At 46.8% G+C, this 12,500-nt stretch overlaps 1 protein-coding gene across 5 annotated transcripts in view; it reads right to left on the bottom strand.

The window, feature by feature from the left end:
* Positions 1–710: 710 nt before the first annotated feature.
* Positions 711–12,500, bottom strand: part of actn3b (actinin alpha 3b) — a gene marked incomplete at both ends in the record, with an annotated part of 32,325 nt that continues 20,535 nt past the window's right edge. Inside the window, 17 exons of one of the 5 annotated variants that reach the window (XM_080547640.1) lie at positions 711–869; positions 1,591–1,749; positions 1,943–2,008; positions 2,169–2,315; positions 3,037–3,216; positions 3,610–3,744; positions 5,412–5,594; positions 6,115–6,255; positions 7,173–7,281; positions 7,712–7,862; positions 8,073–8,220; positions 8,525–8,755; positions 8,881–8,973; positions 9,380–9,465; positions 9,884–9,965; positions 11,018–11,096; positions 11,900–11,987. In XM_080547640.1, coding sequence (XP_080403766.1) covers positions 711–869; positions 1,591–1,749; positions 1,943–2,008; positions 2,169–2,315; positions 3,037–3,216; positions 3,610–3,744; positions 5,412–5,594; positions 6,115–6,255; positions 7,173–7,281; positions 7,712–7,862; positions 8,073–8,220; positions 8,525–8,755; positions 8,881–8,973; positions 9,380–9,465; positions 9,884–9,965; positions 11,018–11,096; positions 11,900–11,987 — 2,237 coding nt within the window. Of the gene's footprint in view, positions 870–1,590; positions 1,750–1,918; positions 2,009–2,168; positions 2,316–3,036; positions 3,217–3,609; positions 3,745–5,411; positions 5,595–6,114; positions 6,256–7,172; positions 7,282–7,711; positions 7,863–8,072; positions 8,221–8,524; positions 8,756–8,880; positions 8,974–9,379; positions 9,466–9,883; positions 9,966–11,017; positions 11,097–11,899; positions 11,988–12,500 lie in introns of all 5 variants that reach the window. The other 4 variants (XM_080547639.1, XM_080547641.1, XM_080547642.1 and 1 more) reach the window with 4 other exon arrangements.

The following is a 12,500-nucleotide window of genomic DNA, read 5'->3' as shown; positions in this document are numbered from 1 at the left end:
GTGGGGTGGGGAGGGGGGGTCACATAGACAGCATTTTCTACAATAAACACAGCATGCATCTGCGCAAATACACAACCAACCAGCCAACCAATCTTTTTCATCTTTAATCTTTTTCCCTTCTAACAAAAAAAATGTGTCTTCTGAGAGGAGGAGAGGGTTTATGGGGAGGGGGGGGGGCTTTGCTCAACACTGCTTATTGTGAAACCTTTTCTTTCTCTTTCATGACCCAATCTCTTTGGTCTGACTAAAAAGGCAGATGTGTGAAACTGTGTTTAACCATGGGATACCAGATGACCTGGTAGTACCCCACCTGGTTATCTAGCACACACACCTGGTTTTACAAGGCACTTCATAAAGGACAGTAGAGTTGAGAGTAGAGCTCGTTAGCCAGGCCAAAAAGGAAAGTGGTTATAATCTGAGATGAGCAAAACCTCCCGCTCTCTTCCTCTCTTTGCAGTGTGTCTGAAGGCGGGTAGGGGGGGGGGGAGCGGGGGGGGAGGAGGGTGAACATGGGAACATGGGGGTAGGCGAGAAGGAGCGGGGGGAGGGAGGGAGGTTAAAGCAGGGGATGGGAGAAGGAGGAGAAGAGAAGGGTTGAATTATGTTGCTCTCTCCATTACAGGAGAGAGGGGGGGGGAGGAGGGATAGCTGGGCGGAAGTGGAGGAGGGAGGAGGAGGAGGAGAAGAGGAGGAGGAGGAGGAGAGAAGGTTTATAAGTCGCTCTCTCCGTACAGGGCGCTGGAGAAGGAGATGTAGTCCAGGGCGCCGGTGGTGCCGTCCACTCCGATGTACCTGGTCATGCGGCTGATACAGTACTCAGCTTGCTCTGGGGGCAGCTCCCTGCGCAGCTCGTCAACCGTGATGTAGGACTGAGGACGGGGAGAGGTGGGGGGGCGTTATAATGTTATTACTATCACTGTTACCACATACTACTGTTATTACATAGTTACTACATCCACTGTGATGTAGGACTGGGGGAGAGGGGGGGGGGCGTTATAATGTTATTACTATCACTGTTACCACATACTACTGTTATTACACAGTTACTACATCCACTGTGATGTAGGACTGGGGGGAGAGAGGGGGGGGGGCGTTATAATGTTATTACATAGTTACTACATACTACTGTTATTACATAGTTACTACATACACTGTGATGTAGGAGGGGGGGGGGCGTTATAATGTTATTACTATCACTGTTACAACATACTACTGTTATTACATAGTTACTACATACTACTGTTATTACATAGTTACTACATACACTGTGATGTAGGACTGGGGGGAGAGGAGGGGGGCGATTATAATGTTATTACTATCACTGTTACAACATACTACTGTTATTACATAGTTACTACATACTACTGTTATTACACAGTTACAACATACTACTGTTATTACACAGTTACTACATTGTTACTACTACACTTTTTGGCATCATACACCCACGACACGCTTTAGAAACTAATTATACTATACGTCCTACTACCGTTTCCTACTATATGTTACAATGCTAAAAACTACTCTAAATATGTGTGTGTGTGTAATAATACCCTATCCTTATCAAGACAGGCGTATTATAGAGCTCACCTTGTCGGAGGCTAGGATCTTGAAGGAGGCCATGACCTGTTCTGCGGTGTCGGTCTCGGCGGTCTCGCGGGTCATGAAGTCTATGAAGGCCTGGAAGGTGACCACGCCGGTGTTGTTGGAGTCCACCAGAGTCATGATGCGAGCGAACTCTACCTCACCCTATTGGACAGATTAGCAGATTAGAATAGATTAGGGATTGTTTCTGTTTTTGTTTTGTTTTGTTGTTTTCGCTGTTTGGGACATAATAACAAGGCACAGGGTATACAGCGTTGGAGAGTTTGATCACGTGACTCAAACTGTGACGTCATGTGAGAAGGAGGAGATACACGTGTCGTGTGTGATCTGCTCTTACCAGATCGTAACCCATGGAGATAAGGCAGGCACGGAAGTCGTCTGGGTCCATTCTGCCGTTTCTCTTCTGCAAACGAAAAGAGGCAAAGAGAGGCAGAATAATAATCAATAATCGATGATATCACAAAGACCAAAATTATTCCGTTCATAAAGGTTCCATGGGCTCTGCCGTGGCGTGTTGACTATGGGTTAGGGTTAGGGTTAGGGTTATGGGTGTGGTCTCGTACTCTGTCGAAGTGGTTGAAGGAGGCGCGGAACTCGTTGAGCTGCTCCTGGCTGATGCCCTTGGCGTCGCGGGTCAGGATCTGGTTCTCCACCTCGTTGATGGTGCGGGCGATGGTGGTGAGCAGCTGCTCCCAGCCCACACGGATGTGCTGTGGGGAGAGAGGGAGGGAGGGAAAGGAGGAGGGAGAGGAGGAGGGAGAGGAGGAGGGAGAGAAGGAGGGAGAGGAGGAGGGAGAGGGGGAGGGAGAGGAGGAGGGAGAGAAGGAGGGAGAGGAGGAGGGAGAGGAGGAGGGAGAGGAGGAGGGAGAGGAGGAGGGAGAGGAGGAGGGAGAGGAGGAGGGAGAGGAGGAGGGAGAGAAGGAGGGAGAGGAGGAGGGAGAGGAGGAGGGAGAGAAGGAGGGAGAGAAGGAGGGAGAGGAGCAGGGAGAGAAGGAGGAAGAGGAGGAGGGAGAGGAGGAGGGAGAGGGGTGAGAGAATGAATAATAATAATAATAATAATAATAAGAAGAACAATATAATAATAATCATAAATAATAATGTTAATAATAATAATAATAATAATAACAATTAATGATAATGATAATAATACTATAATAATAATAATATATAATATTGTTAATAATAATAATAATAATAATATGAAGAAGAAGAAGAAATAATAAATAAATAATAAATACAAATAATAAATTATAAGAATATAAGAATAAGAAGGAAGAAGAATGAAGAGGCAGAGATGGTGGGAAGCAGCAAGGTTTGTAGGCAGTGGACAGTAGTTGAAGTCTAACCTCTATAGCGTAGTCTAGAGTACAGTATAGAACAGTGTAGTACATGGATGTGAACAGCGTGTGCTGGATGTGAACAGTACTCTACCTCCATGGTGTAGTTGGTGTGCTTGTTGTCGAAGATGAGGGACTCCTGGCTGAGCTGGTGGTCTCCCTCCAGCTTGTCGATGTTGGATTTGTAGTTGATGATGTTCTGTTCGTACTGCTTCAGGTTGTTCATCTGTTCCTCCAGGGAGCCGGCGATGTCCACAGAGACATGGCCGATCTCCTACAGGGGAGGAGAGGAAGAAGGAGAGGGAGGGAGGAGAGGAAGAGGGGGAGGGAGGGAGGAGAGGAGGGAGGAGAGGAAGAAGGGGATGAAGTGTGGAGAGGAGGGAGGAGAGGAAGAAGAGGATGAAGGGTGGAGAGGAGGGAGGAGAGGAAGAAGGAGAGGGAGGGAGGAGAGGAAGAGGGGGATGACGTGTGGAGAGGGAGGGAGGAGAGGAAGAAGAAGGGGTGGAGAGGAGGGAGGAGAGGACAAAGAGAGTCATTCAGGGGCTACTGTTAAGGTTCTGAAGTTGACTGGATCTGAAATTCCACCATGCAGGTTAATTAAACGTGTTATGCTAACCATATCTGTGGGAGTTATTTCTATCATTGATGAGCATGCATTATACTGTACCTCCATCTTGGTTTGAATCCAGGGTCCAATGATGTTGGCCTGGGCGGCGAACTGGCGCCTCAGCCTCTCGTTGGCCTGCTGCCTGGCGACCTCCTCCTGGAGCATTTGGTCTCTGAGGGGAACAAGGTGCTTCACCTGCAGGGGGCGACAGCGAGACAAAGGTTATATTATTACAGGGTATATACAGGAATCTTGAGGTTAATTTCAATACCTTTCTAAGACTTTTTAAAGACCTTGTCAATATTTTTCCAGACCTCACCGCCACTTCGAGCTGTAACCGTTTACATCAGTGGCACCTTTAACTTAACAGTTTTAGTTTGCAATAGACTAGACTAGACCACTATCATACAACACAATTTCCGGTTCATCTTTGTTTTTTAATAAAACGAATACATTTCACGAACTTTTACTAAACGTTTTTAGGACTCAAACTCTTTGGACAGAGTCTAATTCAGAAAAATACCTACAAAATTCAAGACCTCATAAGATCGTGATAAGACTTTTTAATACTTATTAAGGGTCTTGATTTTCCCAAAATTGATTTATCAACTTTTAATACTTTTCAAGAGACCGTGGATACCCTGTTATATTATTCATCTTCAATACAACATAGACATTTGAATCTTGCACATACCATATTATTGCACATTGTACATACCTCTTTGATACAGCCTCTTTTATACATCTGTACATTACATACTGTCCATAAGCTACCTTAACTGTACATAGCCCATAACTGTCTATACCTCACTTGCCATACTGTACCTATCACTATCATTGTCATGTTTTTTATATCATGTTCTTATATCACTATTTGTGATTTCTGGTTAGATGCAAAATTGCATTTCGTTTTCTGGTACTTGTACTCTACAATGACACGAAAGTTTAATCTAATCTAATCTAATCTAATCTAAAATAAATGAGAATGATTGACTTATCAAACGTGGATGAATTAAAACGGAATTAACATTACTGTGGGCCATTTTTATTTTCTGCAGAGGTTGTCCGACCCCCTGCGTCTCAAATGACACCGAATTCTACATATAGCGCACTGCTTTTGACCTGAGCCGTATCCTGTGTCTTTATATTTGGCTCCGGCCAAAAGAAGAAGTGCCCTCGCTGTACAGTACAAGGAACAGGGTGTCAGTCGAGGTTAACTCTAAATCAATGAGCAGCTCCAAGAGCCATGTGAGGAGAAATACAAACGCACAGGGAAGGAAGGTGCTCGATTGACCCTACAAATAAGACTAGAATAGAATAGAAATTAAAAGAATATTGTAGTGGTTTTATATCATGTTATACTGAGAAATGTAAGTCTCTCTACAGTAGGGGCGAAATCTAGCACTCAAGGAAGGCCCATTTCCTTCCTGTAAGGGATGGGCCAAGATCTGTGGCGCAGTGAATAATTCTGACTATGGACAGGAGGGCCCATAACTTATGTAATCACAGATTTGTATAATACGATTGGTTCCCAAGAATGGTGACCTCATGACCAAGGACAGTTCTATAAATACGAGTCCTGCACGATGTTGGGGGCTTTTTGCTTCCTGCTTGCTTCTTGCTATTGGGCTATTGCTGCTTGCTTAATGGTCTGCTCATTTATCTCTGCGCTCATGTAAACTTGGCTTAATAAAAGGCCTCTTTGGAGACAATCTAAGCTCTTTGTGCTTTATAAGTTCTACTAAATCTATTAAGAATCAATTATGTCCACAACAATAGAAAGGAAACCAAATAGAACAGAATAGAAACCGTATATAGAATAGAATAGCGTGATGTAACAATGGGTGTGCTTGGTGACTCACATTCTCCCACTTGTTGCTGATGTCCTGTGGGCTGAGGTTGGTGTAGGGGTTCACACCGGACAGCTTGATGCCGTAGGTCTGAGCGATCTTCACGATCTCGTTCTGGATGCCCATGGTGGCCATGCGCTCCTTGTCAGCCTCGGGCAGGGTGGCCTTGAACTGGTCATGGGCTGTGATCAGACTCTGAGGAGGAGAACAGTGGGATGGGAATGGAGGTGTGAGAAGGAATGGATTAGAGAAAGACCATTGCAGAGCATTGAGCATTTGAAGGAAGCTGAGTAAGTATGGTGGACGGTCATCTCCAATAAAACTCCTTGTTGTTGGGTGAAACAAGTTCCGTCTAGAATGGACGCCGTACCGTGAAATACAGTGGTTATAAATAACTTGGGCCAAAGAGTATGTGGCGGCTGTGGCGCAGGAGGTCGAGCCGGCGTGTAATGGTTGACAGATCGACGGTTCGACCCCGGCTGGCCACATGTCGAAGTGTCCTTGGGCAAGACACTGAACTCCCCAAATTGAGCGGGCCGGCCGGCGCCTCGCCTGGTAGCTTGGCCTCCTTCGTTGTGTGAATGTGTGTGCGAGTGGGTGAACGAGAGGCTATTGTAAATAAGGCGCTTTGGAATAAGGCGCTATTATAAGTCAGTCCGTTTACCGTGTGTGTCTGTGTGTTTGTGTGTCTCCGTGTGTGTGTCCTGGTGTGTACCTGGATCTCCTCAATGCTGTGCACGATGAACATGTCCTGCAGATCCTCCATAGCTCCGTCCATCCAGTTGTTGAAGGGCGCCGCCCTCTTGGCGAACTCCAGGTATAGCTGGTCGATGGTCTCCCACAGTTTCTCAACTCGCTGGGGAAAAGACAGGACAAGAATTATGAGTAGAACTAATAACAACTACACCTGCTGACAGTCCTCAATAAAACCATCACTGGTACTGCCACTACTACAGCTAGGGGTAGTGGTGGTCTAGTGGATAGTGAGTTGGACTTGTGATCGGAAGGTTGTGAGTTCAAATCCCGCCTGAAACCACACCACTACTAGTGTGCCCTTGAGTAAGGCACTTAGCCCTCAGTTACTCCAGGGGGAATGTCCTTGTAAATCGCTTTGGATTAAAAAGCGTCTGCTAAATGGCAAAATTATTATTATTATTATTAATTATAATTATTACAGCTGCTGTACGACGTCTAACAGTCATGTTGTGGTCAGGTCGGCCTCATCGTGTTGAGGAGTGCAGGCCATAGTTGTTTTGGATATGTGTGTGTGAGCAGTACTCGAGTTGTAAAAGAAAATCAGGGGGGATGGTGGATTTGATCATATGGGGACAATTTTTGCATCCCCACAGCGTCAGTGACTTCAGTGGCAGTGACTTGGTAAAAACATCATTGCATGTGTGCGTGCCCCCCCCTCACCCACAGTATTTTACTCAATATGCGCAAAACTAAATGTTGAAATAGCAGTAATACCACGTTCATTGATAAAATGACATAAGGGATGGAAAGGGGGGGGTGGCAGTTTTAGAAGGGGGATGATTTTGACCGTTTTTATTTCAGTGGGAATGCCATCCCCCCTCAACTCGAGTGCTGTGTGTGAGTGTGTGTGTGTGTGTGTGTGTGTGTGTGTGTGTGAGAGTGTGTGTGCGTGTGTGTGTGTGTGTGTGTGTGCGCACGCATGTGTATGTGTAAGTGTGTGTGTGTGTGTGTGTGTATAGGTGTGTGTGTGTATGTGTGTGTGTGAGGTGTGTGTGAGGTGTGTGTGAGGTGAAGTACCTCCAGAGAGTCCCTCCTCTTCTGGGTGAGGGTACCCAGGTTGTCCCACTGGTCACAGATGCCCTGGCAACGGGCGTTCACTGAGGACGCATCATGGTAGTCCAGCTCACTGGGGGGGACACAGGGACACAACCATTAGCACACAGTCTTTCATATTTTCTATCAAATCTTTTCATACTTTTCAACTAATAATCTAATCTAAAACGACATCACTCCCGTCACTTCTTCTATTCGGTTGTTAAGTCGTGACGTGTTTCCGGGTCCAACGTTGGCTGAGGCGCTCTCTTCGAAATGCCTCAGTAATAATAATAATTCATTATATTTATATAGCGCTTTTCCGAGGCTCAAAGACTCCAATTTCTGGTTTGGACCCGGAAATTGCTAAACGTCACGTTTGACGTCAGACTTAACAACCAAATTGCTCCCTCTACTTTTTACTATACTCTATTAGTGCTAAGCCATATTCTGTCTTCTATACTGCCACTCCATCCCTCCCTCCTCCTCCCTCCCTCCCTCCCTCCCTTTCCCGGGATCTTTACTTGAGCTCCTGGGCGATGGCAGCGATCTGCTCCACTCTGTCCTGGTGTGCGGCCAGGTCGCTCTCGAAGGCCTCGTGTTTCCTCATCAGGGCACGGATCTCCATCAGAGAGGCGGACTCGTAGTCCTTCTGCAACAGAAGCTCCTCCTTATCTGAGACACGGGACAGACAGAGAGACAGAGAGAGAGATTGAACACATCGTTATACTCACGACACACATCTTCCATTCACCGATTCTATCTTTGTGTTTACACGAGACTTCTCCTTCACCTCCGTCTCCCTCCCTTTGTTTATCTGTCTCTCAGACCCTGGCCCCTCCCTCTCTTCCCCTCCATGCCCCTTCTCTCCTTCTCCCTCGTTACCTGAGGTCCAGGACTCGTGCAGGGAGCACTTCTGCTTGAACTTCTCAGCCAGGTGGTCCAGTCTCTCCAGACGGCGGATCTCGGTGAGGAGCCACTCCTCGTAGCCCTTCTCCACCTGTTCCAGACCCTTCCACGCGTTGGCAATGTCCTGTTGAGGGGAGGTGAGGAGGTGAGGGTTATACAGAGAGTAGGCGGGGTCACACAGAGGGGTACTACTGTACAGGTAAACAAGAATAGATGGGCTTGTAGGTAGTAGTTAGAAGGAGGGGATAATCATTTGAGTGTTCGGGAATCGATATGGCGCTGAAAGTGTTTCAGATACAAAATATGGTGTGATCGGCGATGTATTTCCGGGACTTATTCATAGAACGGCCATGCATTTATGAAGTGATATGCATAGTCATAGGACAATAGATTCTCTGATAGTGCTTTGTGGGTGTGACGAAACGTACCGACACCATCTTGCCCTCGGAGGGCATGAAGGCGGGCCTGTTGCTCAACCTCAGCTTGGTCTGCAGGGTGTTGAAGTTGATCTCCAGCTGGCACTTCTCCTGCACGCGGGGGGGCTTGTGGACGCGACGGTAGTCCCGGAAGTCCTCCAGCTTCTGCTGCATGGCGCGCATGGTCTGCTCCGCCACGCGGTTCTCCAGCCAGGGGATGGTACGACGGATCCATTCCAGCAGCTACAGGGGGCCAGCGGGAGAGAGAGACGGGTTAGAAGGTTAGGTTCATGAAACCAGGGATATCTGTAGTGTAAGCCCTATGAGGGTTAATCAACATGACTGGGTAACAGCAGCCAGTCACTCACCTCACTGGCCAGCTTCTCGTACTCCTCCATCAGCTTCTCGTTCTCCTGGTTCACAGCCAGCACTTTGCAGATCCTGTTGGCAGCCGTCTCAGCCTGGAGGAGACATGGATGAAGAGGTGAAGGTCAAAGGTCAAAGGTGTCTTAAGTTAGGATGGACCTTATTTATTTATTTAATGATTCATCATTGTTTTGATTCCCCGCCATGTCGCGATGTTAGAATTATAAGGTTCTATCTCCGTTCAGGGCAGTTCAGAGATATTTGAGCGTCAACGTTTTTACATTCCATGATGTTTTGTGAGATGGAACCTTTGTATTTTATGAATTACTAACAATTTTTTTTTTTTTAAATAACACCACACAGGCATTAATAAACACCTAATAATGGATCAGATTATGTAAAAAACTACATTTTGACCAAAAACGGAGATAGAACCTTATAATTCTAAGCTCACGGTGTGGTCCGGCCACAGCAGGGGAAGGGGCGTGTGTGTTAGGTTACCTGCTCAGCACCGGCGAAGGCGTGGTAGAAGCAAGACACGTAAGTCATGATGGCCTTCTCATCAGGCTTGGGGGTGTTCACAATGTCTGTAGGAGGGAGGGAGGGGGGGGGGGGGGGGCAGGATGTAGTCATTGAGGATATATTACATTTACATTGACATTTCTTGGCATTTAGCAGACGCCTTATTCCAAAGCGACTTACAATACAATACATTTGACTAAGCAAGTGAATCATCAATCCACCAGTCGTAGCAGGAAGAGTAATCTAGAGTAAAAATCTATTTTTATATACAGTATATATAGACACTGTAGAACAGAGAGACAGTAAAGGGGAATATATAACACAAATACTCCAGTCCAAAGTAGATCTTGAATCTATCCACAGCTCTGCTCCACCGCTTTCATCCTACTACAGCACTGACATGGCTGAGGTCGAAAGGTCGTCCTCAGAGAGGGTCAGCAGAGAGTAAGGGGTCTGGGGTGACTATTTGACCTTTGACCTTACCTTCAGCGTCAAGCATCTTAGGGATGTCCAGGTACTTCTCAGCCACGTCGAAGGCAATGTTCAGGTTGCCCATGGGGTCATCCTGTTCGGACAGAAAAAGACCAGATAATGTTTAGCCTAGAACTAGAAGTCACATCGTGATTTGAAAATATACTATAGGTCTGGGGGCCGGTTGCATAAAGTCACTCTCTCATTAAGTCAGTCTTGCTATAGACTCTAGAATGTTCCTGTTGCATAAAGCTCACCTATGAGTGACTAAAGTAAGACTGACTTAGATAGCCTGTCACGCAATGCATTCTAGGTCAAATAAGAAGAAAAAAAACACAGAGGGCGAAACAGCTACACCTAGCTACACCTAGCTACACCTAGCTACACCTAGCGGCGGAAGATATGAGAGATCAACTCCCTTTTCTTCTGCTGAAAACGTACAGTATGTATATTGGAGGAGTTACAGTGTTAGCTAGCTACCTGACAAACAAAGCCAAACTGCTCCATATACCATGGGGTGGGCCAACTACGAGTAACGTTAATCGTAGCTAAATCATACACATTGGATGTGGATGTGTGCAGGAAAAAAAACACAAAAAACGTTTCCAACTGACACTTACGGCTGACTCGTTCCCATAGCAACACAACACAGGGGGAAAGTGACTAACTTTCTAACCTCAAAATAAGTCAGTCTTCATTTAAAGACTTAATTTAAAACAGGCAGTCTTAATTAGACTGCTCTAACCTGAGAATATAAAGACTAGTCTAAGGCTTAGACCAGTCTTAACACTAGAACAGCGTGCCTGCTTCCTACACAGAAGAACGGCAAAATAGCTTTATACTAGCTTATCCTGATGTGATATTGAAAATGTAAGGATACTGGGTGGTAGAACGCACATATCTAGGAAAAGTCATGAAAGGAGGGTCCTGAAATGTGATCGAGTGCAAAGATATAACACTTTTCTTTACTCAAATGACCCCTCATGGCTGTTCTAGTGTTAATCTATGTTTATGCAACTGGCCCCTGGTCTGAGAGAAGATACAGGTAAGACTGGTTGTTTAGGCAGAGGCTAAGACTGTGGTTAGACCCTGGTTTCTGAGGAGTGGGTGGTGGGATGACAGTGTAGGAGGGTCAGGGGGGGGCACCTTTCTCAGTTTGGAGTAGTCAATGAGGTCAGGTCTGTGTCTGTGGATGAGGGCGCACAGAGCCAGGCCATCCTTCCAACTGAGTCACCCAGAGAAGAGGAGGACCACAGGGAGGGAGAGGTCGAGAGCAGGAGCAGGAGGACAGGGAGGGAGAAGAGAGAGAGAGAGAGGTAGAGAGAGGGAGCAGGAGGACGGGGAGGGACAAGACAGAGAGAGAGGTAGAGAGAGGGAGCAGGAGTACGGGGAGGGGGAGAAGACAGCGAGAGAGAGGTAGAGAGAGGGAGCAGGAGGATAGGGAGGAGGAAGACAGAGAGAGAGGTAGAGAGAGGGAGCAGGAGGATAGGGAGGGACAAGACAGAGAGAGAGAGGGACAGGAGGACGGGGAGGGACAAGACAGAGAGAGAGAGAGAGGGACAGGAGGACGGGGAGGGACAAGACAGAGAGAGACAGAGAGAGAGAGAGAGAGAGGTAGAGAGAGAGGGAGCAGGAGGACGGGGAGGGGGAGAAGACAGAGAGAGAGAGGTAGAGAGAGGGAGCAGGAGGACGGGGAGGGAGAAGACAGAGAGAGAGAGGTAGAGAGAGGGACAGGATAGAATGATAGGAGACAGAAAGAGGAATAATTAAAGGGAAACAACAGACCGAAAAGCATTAGGATAGTGGAAAACATTGTGGGAAAAAAAGAACAAGAAATTGTTCCAAGCCAGACACAACAGGGAAAATTCAATTAAAAAAGCATAAGGAAGTGAAATAAAGAAAGAGAGAGACTTGTAAAAGCTATAGTTGAGTCTATTCTCAACGAAAAAGTACACCTTATTTATGGAGCTGTGTGCAAGAATGGGTGCAGTCTCCGGTCATGTCCACAGGGTGGCGCCCCACGCTCACCTGATGTGGAAGTTCTGCACGTTCACGTTCCTGTAGGGGGCAGTCTTCCTCTGGCACCACAACAGCAGACCCTCCTTAGCAGAGGTCTCTACGAAGAGGGGAGGCGGAGGGAGAGGGATGTGGGGGAGGAGAGGGGGGGAGAGGGAGAAGGTGAGGGAGAGAGAGGGATGTGGGGGAGGAGAGGGGGGGAGAGGGAGAGGGATGGGAGATGAGGGGAAATGGCAATGGGAGAGGAGGAAGGAAGGAGGGAATATCATCATATATAAAACATATAGTGCCTCAATAATCTGTTCAGGTGCCAAGTTCAGTGACCTGTGAGTGTTTGAGGAATGCGCACACCAACGTGTGTTTCTCTGACGCAGAACCAAGGCATGGGTAAACTGAGGCGTGTGTAACTCAAATGTGTTAACAGTATGCATACGGTCATGTCTATGTTAACATGAAGCTTGATCGTGCACGTGTATCACATGTTGAAACCTGTGATGCTATTTAAACATGGTGTACACTGTACGTTGTGTTTATGACAGCGTGTGTAACTCAATTCGTGTGTTAACCTGTTAATGACGGACGTATCTACGGATGTCGGACAGTGTTTATGTGT

This window comes from Nansenia antarctica, assembly GCF_963989245.1.
Source record: "Nansenia antarctica genome assembly, chromosome: 17".
NCBI lineage: Eukaryota > Metazoa > Chordata > Actinopteri > Argentiniformes > Microstomatidae > Nansenia > Nansenia antarctica.
This window is presented reverse-complemented; position numbering and strand designations above follow the sequence as displayed.